The 12500-nt window shown below is 37.3% G+C and overlaps 2 protein-coding genes and 1 pseudogene across 4 annotated transcripts in view; 1 reads left to right on the top strand and 2 right to left on the bottom strand.

Annotated features, from left to right (window-relative positions):
- Window positions 1-5855, bottom strand: part of LOC138011408 (uncharacterized) — a 9435-nt gene extending 3580 nt beyond the window's left edge. Inside the window, exons 1-4 of one of the 3 annotated variants that reach the window (XM_068858391.1) lie at window positions 5511-5855; window positions 5009-5237; window positions 1169-1285; window positions 767-904 (exon numbers count right to left, since the gene is read on the bottom strand). In XM_068858391.1, coding sequence (XP_068714492.1) covers window positions 767-904; window positions 1169-1285; window positions 5009-5237; window positions 5511-5776 — 750 coding nt within the window. In that variant the 5' untranslated portion in view covers window positions 5777-5855. The remainder of the gene's footprint in view (window positions 1-766; window positions 905-1168; window positions 1286-5008; window positions 5238-5510) is intronic. The other 2 variants (XM_068858392.1, XM_068858393.1) reach the window with 2 other exon arrangements.
- Window positions 3792-4694, bottom strand: LOC138011409 (uncharacterized; annotated as a pseudogene).
- Window positions 5856-6185: 330 nt separating the features above from the next.
- LOC138010455 (heat shock 70 kDa protein 12A-like) overlaps window positions 6186-12500 on the top strand; it is a 29379-nt gene continuing 23064 nt past the window's right edge. The window contains exons 1-2 of the mRNA XM_068857422.1: window positions 6186-6710; window positions 6987-7211. Of these exons, the coding sequence (XP_068713523.1) occupies window positions 6345-6710; window positions 6987-7211 (591 nt within the window). The 5' untranslated portion in view covers window positions 6186-6344. The remainder of the gene's footprint in view (window positions 6711-6986; window positions 7212-12500) is intronic.

Here is a 12500-nt window from a genome sequence, read left to right as displayed (position 1 = left end):
TCGACATCATCGCCTTATGAAGACTAGCAGTATGCAGTCGAAACGGCGCGATCTACATCACAAGTGACCACATCGTGAAACAAACGAGAATACTTTATTATTATTGAACTTCACCACGATGAATAACAGCAACCCTTTTTACGACAATAAAAGGGTTCATATTTCACCATTGTTTTGTACTTTAATTTTTTGCCCTGAACACTTTGGGGGGGGGGGGGGGGGGAGGAAACCATGTGTTCCAATTGTCAGAATTTTCACAACTGTTCCGTGTTTAAGTATTCTGGCGTTCCGTGTTTAAGTATTCCACCGTTCCGGCATTCCATCATTCCGGCATTCCGTGTTTAAGTACTAGCCATTTTGTGCCAAATAACCAATTTGCAATTTGCAGTCACTGGAAAAAAAATCAAGTTTTGGTTATCTCTAAAAAATAACCAAATAACCATTTTTTCGATTTTGGTTATTTAGCAAATAACCACTTTGCAGTTTTGGTGATTTAGCAAATAACCAATTTTCAGTTTGGTTATTTAGCAAATAACCAATTTTCAGGTTTGGTTATTTAGCAAATAACCACACTCATTTCTTGGTTACTTGTTATATAACCAATGTCTCCTTTTGGTTATTTAGAAATAGCCAAACTGCAATGTGGTTATTTACATATAACCATACTTGTTTTGGTTATATACAAATAACCACTCTAAATGTTAAAAATACATTTGGCGCCCCATACCGGCGACATGTTCTCCGATATACTAGAATACGTCAGTACCTGTACAAGTGCGGAGATATCGCAATTTTCTGCAGTCTCCTTCATGATCAGCGTTAAACTGTTCTCACGGATTTGGCTGATAGTGCTCTGTTGGTGGCTGCCAGTTTTGCTCTTGTCAATAGAAAAGTGAACTTTGTGCTAAAATTAAATAGCTAGAGTCAACGATGAGTGCTTGGGTTAAGTTAGTTCCCAGTCGCCCATCGTCAAAGGGCATTGCAAGTCACGAACGCCTTATTTTTTAAAACTGAATTAGGGCTAATGTCACTTCTCATTTTTACGTTTGTGCACACCCTATTCATCAGTCATGATAGGGACAAGCGGAAAGGAAGTGGGCTGAATTGAATTGGAAGTAAGCTATGAGCAACGGGTCGATTGATAGTCAAGTTACACAAATGACTTTACCATTCCGTTGTGTTCTTGTTCAAAATATTGTTCCCCAATCGAAGGTGCCGACATCAGAATCAACTCCATACTTCGAAGAAAATGTTCCTTTAACAATCGAGCAGCTTGGTATGCCTCCTGCAAAGCAAACAGAAGCGGGACAATAACACAGTCACCCAACCTTGAAAAAACACTCATTAACACGCCGGGATTTTTTAGGTCATATTTCGGCCAAATATTTGGGAGCATTTTTTTCGATCGCCATATTGGCCGAGTGGGGATCTGAGAAACAGTCTGGAATTAGCAAAGTATGCAGGCCCCGTATGGCTTATGGTTAATCGCCAGCGCGGTAAATTTAGACGAGCCAAATAGAACAACTCAGCTTCATTTTGGTACCAAACTTTGCGTAGTGAAGATAATATTGTGTGTTTCCGTTGGTCGAGAATCAACGTATGTTGTTGTGTTGAGAAGCAAAGTGTATTTTGAAGGCGTTCTTTGAAAGATTTAAACTCTAGAACGACAAGACAAGAAGAGGCAAGAATCCATGCATCAAGTGGTAAGAACTTGTCCGATTCAGAATTTTCGATTTTGTTCTCGTTTCCCTGTAATTGTACATTTTGTGAGCCTAATCTCGCTGGAATTCTCGGAATTTCGACTTTACAAAGCGAAGTGACTTTTACTTTTCTTGCAGAATGTGAATGAAGACGCTTGACCTCGGCCGTCGGCCAGATGGCTCCAAGAAAAGGATGTAAATAACGTTTCCCTCTGAATGATTACTTACAAATCAAACGACAGCAAGACGTCCTTCTTGTCAGTGCCATTACCCGTGATCGAGAGTTTGCAAAAAAAGCGAGGAAGTTAAAGCGACTGGAGTCCAAGGTAAGCAACACTTAAGATCAAATATCAAATTCGCCTTACTGCACACTTACATGTCTTTCAATGTTATTGGGAGAATCTAGTTCTTAATCAAGCCCATAAAAATGTTTTTTTTAGCTCTAAATACGTCTATTTGGGCTAAAATATTCGCAGATTATTACGAAATACACTGTTGTTGTGATGATTTTGTGTGAAACTCAGCTTACATTATTGTATTTCTTAGGCAAAATTGTTCATTAATAAAGAAAATCAAGATGTGCAGGAAAAGGTCAGTTTATCGAATTTTTGTGTTTTTATTTATATTCCTGGCATGTTTTGGTGATTGAATTTACATGTCATGGCTTTAAAACTTTTAAATTTGGTAATGTATCTTATTATGTGTCTAATAAAATAATTAATATACAATATGACGAAAGTAGCAATTGAACTTGGGCTGAAGATGGGCATTTTATTTTATTTTTTTCTAAGATTTCTGTTGGTGACCACCTGATAAATAGAAGGAAAAACTCTCCAACTAGTTTGGGGGCTGATGGAAAGATATCTGGTCCTAGCCGAAGTGCCCGGCGAAGAAAAACCCAGACAGTCAGTGCTGCTAAAATGTTGCATGGTGCAACTGAAGAAAATATGGCACCTGCTTATGCAGGACTCATAGCAGTTTTAAATGAGATTGCTCCCATAGGAATGTTAACTGATGCATTAATGAAATGTGCTAAGTTTACAGAAAAGGTGATTCCCAAAATTGTAAAGCAGATCCTAGAGTTTGAGAAAAGTCATGCCAATTTTGTTAGGAGTGTTAATATTTTGTAGAGGGGTGGAATTGCAAGTAAGCAGAAGTATAACTCTAAGGTCATCTCTGACAATGTGCTTAGATGAAACTGGGGTTAGTAAAAATCACATTCAGTTCATGAAAACATTCCAGTACCCAGACTTCTTACATATAAGGAGTTATTGCATAGAATTAATCAAATTGAAATTGGTGAATTAAGTGATGTGAGGGAAACACTTTGTAATGGGATTGACGAGGAATGTAAATTCAATGGAAAGTATCGTGACCTTCTCCAGCTATTGTTTAAAATGGCACAGTTTTACCTCAGTGCCAACAATAAAAGAATGGATAAGCTTAACTGATTTGGAAAGCAAGAGGGCTCTTTTAAAGTGACAATAGGTGGGGATGGGGCACCCTTTGGAAAGGATGACCAGGCCTTGGCTTGGCTGGTCGGTTTTTCAAATTATTACAATATGATTAAATTTTGAGTGAAGCAAAAGAAATCTAATTATTTATATAAATGATCAATATTACCATAAAATATTTACTTATATATTTTGGACTGATTCAATGGAAAACATATAATCTTTAAGATAATATTTTCATAACATAAAAATTTTATCATTACATAAAAAGATACATTCTATATATAAATGTGGAGGTAGAGTCTACCTTGGCATAAAGTGCTCAATGCTGTTGTAGCAGAGCTAAGTATACATAAGATGAAGGATTAAAGAGGACCCATCGATTCTCTGTGACTCTGAGTTTCGCGCCTAAGCGCTCGTCAGACAGAACTTTCATTAATATGTTTGTCTATTTCTATATATTTATATCTTAGCGAGTGATTCAAGGGAAAGTAAATTTTCTGTTAAGTTTTGGTTAATATGAAAATATATTTCTATGTCATATATATTACACATCATTAATATATTGTATTGATTCAAGGAAAAGCAAGTGATATGTAAAAAGTAAATTATTTGGCATGAACATCAAGGATTTTATTACTACAGAATAACTTTTCTTGCCAGGGATTTCATGACTGTAATGAGATAAGGCCTGAAAGTTATAGCAAGATATTATTATTATAAGACAGAAAATTAAAAGTGTTGAAACTATTTTTGTGATTTTCATTATTATATTTATACATGTTGAGGCCAGTCATGTTCATTCCAATAACCATAATAGAAATCTATGACCATGAGTTCCTTCTTGTAGGAATATTTCATCCCAAATTGTTTTTCCTCATCGATAATCGCTTCTACACGCTTGTTACCTTTAATTTTTCTTTTCAAGAAGGTGGCTTGAGTAAGATTCTGATCGGTACAATCAGAAAAAACCTTTCTCACCCGGTTGTGCGATGTGAAGGCAAACACGCAGTTCTTGGGTGTTTAAATTGTTATTACCCCGAAATTTGTCCGGGAAACGATCATTTCAAAAACATAAAAAAGCTCCCTGGATAGCTTTTCTTTCACAATTACCTGCCAAGGGTGTTTGACAGAGCATCGGGGAGACATTCGTCGCCGAAATTGCTTGAGCCAACCCATTGTTTGCCTCTGTAGCATTGGGAACAAATTTCCTATGATGTGCTTAAATCCAACGCGTGTATTGAAATGACGAATGCATATAGGCCCCAACAGACTTCTCATATCCTCAAGTGCATCTTTTATTTTCTCCATTTCAACAACTTTACATGCAAGTTCTGCTTCTGCGATCGCAAGTGCTCCTCGAACAGTATTCGAAAATACTCCACTTATGGCCGCCATCTTTGTTTAGCAAAAGAGCCTAGTCGGAGTCGACCGCTGACGTATAACTTGAGCCTGTCGCTTTGGCCGATTCGGGCCAAAAAATCCCCAGCGTGTAAATAAATTGTTTTAATTAAAGGCCTAGATCTTAGACTGAGGAAATATATATTTAACCCCACCAGTATTGCATGTGTTGAAGTCTAAAATTACTGACACAGCCATTTTTTCCCTTCATGCAGAAAGAGCGAAGCGAACACTGAGCAACATAATGAAAATTTAAAACAAATATGCTATGCGAAATCTCGAAGTTACGAGATGAAATCACCCGTCCACTCAAATTGCCTTATTCGTTCTTGTAATCTTGAACTCTTGGCCTTTCATTTCGCACAACAAACAACCATGCCGGGAGCAATTTCATTTGTTTGGGCTATACTAGTTGTAACGAGGTAAGGAGTAGCATCCACCGGTCCAAAATACCTCAAATATGATGCACGCGATGTACTGGTCCATGTACATCTCAGCCCATGGGTCTCGTCGTTTTCCTGTTCTCTCGTTTTCTAGAGCAGAAATGACATCCATGCGTTCATGGTCACAGAATTCTTTATACTTTCTTTCAAGAACAGAGGGACGGTTTGTACTGGCAATATTCTCAACATTGCTTTCCTTGTTGCCCTGTCGGGCTTGATCCACAGTGAACCGCCTCAACCTTGATTGAAGGAGGAAAATCTATCACTTGTATTGCACTACGAAATGCTATAAGAGATATCTTCAATCACTAGAGACGTTAAAAAACTTCATTTTTGCTTCTTAATAAAAATGACAGAGTACTGACTGTTACGTTGCTAGAATATCAAGGCATTGTCAAGTAGGTATGATGGCTCAAGTGTGCTGAGTGGAGGCATAATTTCTTGTTTTTCATTTGTGTGAACTAGCTGTTGTGTCACTGTGTACCGAGGCAAAAAACGAGGTATGTCCCTACCTGTCTTTACATTTTGCAAGTTCAGCCTCAAGCAATCTTTGTTGAGCCACAGATGAAGTGGCATAGTTAAAAAAATCTTGAAGATCATGTTGAGCTTGGTTATATATCCTCGTCATGTCGTCAGAAATCTTCTGATAATTTAAGTGTTGTTCGGTGGCGTTTCCTGAATTGCCTGCCGCCATCCCTTCAATCGATTTTGATGTTATTTTAAAAGAATCTGATTCTCCTGGCGATAATGATATTTTTCCAGGGAAAAGATTGCCCATCAACGCATTGGACCTAGCTAAGGGCAAATGGGAATGTTCCCTGCGCTATACGGATGCAGTTGAGTAGGCATCAGTTTGCTGCATAGTTGTCTGGGAAATGAAGTGACGTAAGGAGCTGTAGGATAAATGATTACCGTAAAAGGACAGTGATAATTATCAAGAGGTGAAGATCTATGAATAGTCAGAGGTGGTCAAATGTCAGAGATATGGCAGACATATGGTGTTTTTAGTAAAGAAAAATATATTCATTACATTTGGGTTGATATCGATGACTTTTGTCGGGTTGAAACTACAATAAATGTAACTCTGCCTGGTAAATAGAAGTTTGGAAAAGAGCTTTCTAGAAAATATTTTGCATAATAAAGATAACAAATTAACATCCATATTAGGTGATGCGTTGACGCGACACTCTTGGCGACACTTCTCGGAAATTTGTCTGAATAATTTTAGTGTTAGGCTCATCCTTTGTCCAAACCATACTGGTGTAATTAATCCTCACCGAGTATTACGGAAAAGGCCCTCCTGCTTGTTTGCGCTCTTACTGTTAAAAAAAAGTATTGCAGTTTCCATGGCTTTCAACGTTGATCCCTTAGGCTTTAAACGGCGTTTGCGTTTAGAGGGCAATCTCTTCAGTGGGAATCGAGCGTCTGCATATGATGTTGTTGTGTCAATAGACTTTGGAACGTCGTTCAGTGGTTTTGCTTACTCATTTAATCGTGAAGACGGAAGTGAAGACATCTACATGAACAGAGCCTGGGGAAGTGCACAAGGGTTTCCTACACATAAAACACCGACCTGCTTGTTGTTGAATCCAGAGAAAAAATTTGTCGAATTTGGATATGAAGCTGCTGAGAAATATGCAGAGTTGGAGGATGACAAGGATAGGTCGTTTTATTACTTTGATCGTTTCAAGATGTTGCTTCATGGCTCGGAGGTAAGCTTGTGTTTGTGCTCATCACTAATCTTGTAATCTTTGGTGTTGTCTGAGTAGCTGGATTTCAAACTATTTAATAGGCATTCAGATTTTCTATAACACGCCTTGTGAGATATCAACAAAATATTTAGGATTTCTTTTATTTATCCTGTTTGTACAAAAAATGACGAAACGTCGAGACTGATGACCGCTTCTTTCGCAGTACTATTTACGTAGGTTTGTGCTCACAAGGTCCATTATTCATCATGATGTGATTTTACCATTAAATTTTGATAGGAAACATTGAATAGGGATACTCTTTTAGAAGCCCGAAACGGAAAAAACGTACGAGCCCTTGACATATTCTCCTATTCGCTGGAATATCTAAAAGACAAGGCTTTGGAACGGATAAGCGATGAGAGTGGAATTGAATACACAGCCGAGGAAGTGCGTTGGGTTATTACAGTTCCAGCAATATGGAAGCAGTCTGCCAAACAGTTCATGAGAGAGGCTGCCTATCAGGTACACTGAAATCGAGGTAGAATGCAGGAATGCTCCTATCAAAAGGCCTAAAAAAGTTGAAATTCTAACTTGCCCACCGGGCAAGCAAACTTTATGACCCGGCCACTCGCCCAAGGGGCTCCTTCACCATGACCCCAAAACGTTGTTCTCACGCCTTGCCCTAATATTTCACAGCTGCACATGTTCCCTTTCGAAAATCTGGTCAAACCTTGTGTTTGTGGCCGTCATTTTTGCAATCAGATATGGCTTAAATAGAGGCGTTTAAGGTATTATTGTAAAACTGCCTGAAGAAGTATGTACCGTGGCCCACAACTGTCACGGCAATATCAAATTCCGCACGGCAAAACCAAAATGCTCACGGCAAAACCAAAATGCTCACGGCAAAAACAAAAAACTCACGGCAAAACCAAAAAGCTAACGGCAAAATCAAGAACTCACGGCAAAACCAAAAAGCTCACGGCAAAGCCAAAAACCAGAGAAAGGTGACAACTATATCGATGACATGACTAAAAAATGGTTGTCTCAAACACCAAATCCACCGCGAATACCTGAATTCTATACCGTCACTAAAATCCACAAGCCTACTCTTGTAGGGAGACCAATAATCTCTGGTTGTAACGGGCCTACAGAAAGAATATTAGCATTTGTTGACACATTACTTCAGCCTATTTCCACATCACAAACGTCTTATCTTAAAGACTCCACAGATTTTATCAACTTCATTGAAAAGACGAAGATGGGAAAACGAACTTTCCTTGTAACGATGGATGTCACAAGTCTATATACAAATATACCGCAAGAAGAGGGAATCACTACAGTATGCAATGCGTACGAAAATTTTCACAAAAATAACCCTCCAATTCCCACTAACTATATCAAAGAAATGCTAAGACTTATACTTAAAGAGAACTCTTTCCAATTCAACGGAAAGAACTATCTTCAAATTCACGGTACCGCTATGGGTACGAAAATGGCCGTTGCTTTCGCAAATATCTTTATGGCCGACATCGAGACAGAAATTCTTAGCAAAAGCGTCATGAAGCCACTGATTTGGAAACGATACATTGACGATATTTTTTCGTTGTGGGATGTCAGCAAACAGGATATAGACAAGTTCATCACACAAGCAAACTCAAACCACCCAACAATAAAATTTACGGCTGAGGTCTCGCACACTGGAGCCACATTTCTAGACACTGTTGTGTACAAAGGCAAACGTTTTCACGGTTTCGCCGTGAGTTTTTTGTTTTGCCGTGAGCTTTATGGTTTCGCTGTGAGCATTTTGGTTTTGCCGTGAGCATTTTGGTTTTGCCGTGCGGAATTTGAAATTGCCGTGACAGTTTTAGTTTTGCCGTGAGGTACATGTATTTGTTATTGCCGTGACAGTTGTGGGCCACCGTAAAATAAGTATGCGTTAGCTTAACGAAACGCGCCGGAGAGTTAACAAGGTTTACACAAACAGTTCGTAAATTGCTGCTCACTAGTTTATTTATTTTATTTATTTTTATTTTTTCAATTTGTGCCATCTGGTTTACTGATAAAAACTGGCCAGGAACGCCCTTGGTTTTCCGTGTAGGTTATGGTTTAATGTGATTAATGTTATATAATGGTGTTTTATTTTGGCAAACTGATATATATATAGTTACAAATCTAGATTGACCAGCTTATGGTCCTAAATTCTTAATTTTTATTATTGAACAATTATTTGCCATCATCATTTTAATAATTATTAGAATTATTGGAACCACTATTTTGTCTGTGTAATTTATTTATAATTGAATTTTATAGTGTCTAAGCATATTATGGTTACATCATCCTTAATCAAAAATAAAGCTTTTTCCACCAAATTTCCTGGAATTGTAAGGTTTTTTTAGACCTCGAGATCGATTTGAAATGGTTTTGAATGCTTAAAAGTCTAAAAACTTGTTTTAAGATCAATTTTAAACCAATGATTCTTTTTCGGTCACCATTATTCACTTTTGGTAACATTTTATTGTTTAAAGCAAATATTATAATTTTAGTCCTATCAACATAACTGACTTTTTTTTGCTATAGTTTTAACAAAGTGAATCTAAACAATTTAAAATGTGATATTTCCGTGTGTAAATTTACTTTCTTCTAAATTTATGCATATTTGAATAAAAATATATAAACTGATTAATCAATTCATATGTATTAATTTAACCGCATTTTACACATTTATACATCCCATTGTCATTAACTAATTCTTTATTATGACAACAATGTATATCCTCTTTAATAATTATATCTTTGTTGTCCAATCACTCTTCATTGAACCGAAAACAAAACAATTTCTAACTTGTAGTATAAGTATGAAAACACCAGTCATATAGGAGGGGGCATCTCGTTTATTGATCAGACATAGATTGCCCTAGGATAAATATTAACACAAAAAACGTAGTAACCAAAAACACGGAAATTTCTAAAACAAAACTGATTTCCAACTGATCAAAAGCGGAGATGCCGTCGAAGTGACAACTCCCAACGGACAAACTCCTTAAACATTAACATCTCAGCATAATTACGTAACGTGCATACCAACGAATCTACATACCATCACAAAACTATCTTACAATAACAACGTGACAAATTATATGTATTATATACTATTTTTTCATCACAAGTCACAACTTACATAACCCATATTTTTCAATTCATTATGAATAGTAGTGTTACAGTGCATTTCATATATTATTAGTAAACAATACTTTTTAGGCAAAATGTTAATTGTATACGATTGTTAGAAAATAAAAGATAAATAAAACCAGATATGTGACCTAGAATGGGTGCTTTTTTCATGAATGTGTATAACTATATTCGATACCATAGCAATACCTACGATCAATACCATATTTATTGTAAAACCGCCCAAAAGCATTACGAAAAGCTGAATGGGTATGGCATAAAGAGCTCCGACCAAACACATACTCTAATAAATGAGTTAAATTTGAGTTCCATGTCCTATTCCTCCAATTTCACCATGCCAGGTTAGGATCGTATTAATTTTTCGCTAAATCAACATGTTTTTTAAAATGCTTGATATGAACGTATTGGTAAATAAGAGCTGATTTAATAACAATATCTTCAACATTCATATTTATTTCCTTTTCTCTTTTAAAGTGCAAATCGAGATGTTTGACAATGTTTTTTTAATCATATAACATTATGTTCAGGGGCACCCAACGAATCTGTTCCTCACATTATCTGTTCCCCAGAGGAATCTTGCTGGCTGGTAAAAATACAGGTGTTTCGATGAGCTGGCTGGGAAATTTTGTTATTGATAGAGGTTTTGCCTGGAAATTACTGACTTTTTCTAGCATTTCAATCCGAGCTGGCTGTAGAAACTCTGAAGACCAAGGACGACTAAAAAAACAAAAAAAAAAAAAAAAAAACCCCTTCCCTCTCCCAAACATACGACGGCTGGTCAGAGTGATTGCGCTTGCGGAAAAAACCTGTTTTGTCCCGGTTTTGTCGCTTTTGTTTGGTCGTTTTGGATTGAGGGAATTGAAACCGCGCGGAATTCCTGGCTGGGAAATAAATTTGATCAGCTGGCTGGGAAACCAACCAATTTTATCTAGCTGGCTGGGAAATTTCTTGTGTGTCTTGCTGGGAAAAAGGAACAGATAATGTTTTCCCAGCAACACTGAAAAACATCTGAAAATGCCTTAATAACATTTATTTTCATTAACTGGGGTATAATAATACATTTTACAACAAATTGGTCGTTGGGTGCCCCTGTATGTTATATTAAATATCTCCATAAAATGTTTTTGATGTGTTTTTATTATGTGATCGCTCATTAAAAATCGCTTATAAAAGAAAACAAGCAATATCTCCAATCAGAGGGTTATTTCACTAGGATTAAAACTCTCCGAAGGTCATTTGGTTGGAACCAGGTCAAGTCACAGAGTGAAACGAGTTAATCCTGTTTTCATTTATCCAAACTGAAGAATTATTTGTATTACTTGTACAATCCCACAGAACAAACAAACATATCCATTTATTCAAAATTAAGGAAGCATTTATTATATGGCTTGTGTTTGTAGCCGATATAACGCGCGCTCTGACTGGCTAATTGTGACTGAATTGTAGGGCATTATTCTCCCGTAATGCCCACGGGCCGATTACGGGCTTGCAAAAACAAAGCAAAAGGTAATTAAAAAACCATATAATAAACTTCTTACTAACCGAGCTAGCTCGAGCCGTACTGGCGAATATTGGTCCTCGGTCGTTTTTGTACGGACCTCGCTGCGCTCGGTCCGTACTGCCAAGACCTCGGGCCAATATTCCCCAGTACAGCCCTCTCGCTCTGTTTGTAAGAAGTTAGTAATTACTCACCGTTCCAGACACAAGTAACTTTTTATCTGGAAGAAAAATGACTGATGAATTTGTCATTCAACCTTCCGTCATCATGGCCTAATAATCCATTTCTGACCCAATAATTATTCGCATCTAGAGATTATGAAGGTAAGAGAAGTAATTCTCATATTGTCCCTATTCCCATCGTAATCCCTCTTAGGTTATTTTTGGATCATATCAATTTTCCCGTGGATAATTAGGCTGCTTTAGCAACAGAACGGGAACGTCAGTGGCGACGGCGCGCGCAGAAAAAACACCAATGAGAATTCAGAATAGAATAGACTCCACTCCTTTTTTCTCTATTCTAAATTCTCATTGGTAGTTTTGCTGCGCGCGACGTCGCCACTGACGTTCCCGTTCTGTTGCTAAATCCAATGTTACCGCGCGCGTTACGTGGAAGTTTCGTGAAGGAGAGAAAGTGCCGCAAATTTTGTACGATGGCATTCTCCGTTTTCAAAATTGAGTTTCATGGCCTGATAAAATTCATTGTCTGCAAGATAAAGGTTTCAAACATATATCCTTGGAATTGCTTAACTGTCTAGTTTACAATGATACCAATTTGAAGAATTTTTAATCCATCAAACCGGTAGTGCGCACTTTCTCATCGTCTACAAAATTCTGTCGCTTACAAAACTCGTTCCTGTGAAGATAGAGTTTGCAATCATATATCATGGAAATCGGTTAACTGTGTAATTCACACTGATACCAATTTTACGATTGTCTAATGTAGGAAACCGTGTTAAATAATTTTGAAAGAGGGAGCTATATTTAACACGCATGCATTGCAAATTGACTTCAATCCAATCATCGGTTTCAAAAATTTTTGTCGCTCGGTCAATTGAAATTTTCCTGTCATGTGTGGTACCGTTTGAAAGCGTTAGCTGTCTGATTTATGAATATCATAGAATT

Source organism: Montipora foliosa, chromosome 7 (genome assembly GCF_036669935.1).
Source record: "Montipora foliosa isolate CH-2021 chromosome 7, ASM3666993v2, whole genome shotgun sequence".
Lineage (NCBI taxonomy): Eukaryota > Metazoa > Cnidaria > Anthozoa > Scleractinia > Acroporidae > Montipora > Montipora foliosa.
Note: the sequence above shows the minus strand (reverse complement) of the source record. Positions and strands in the feature narration are given on the sequence as shown.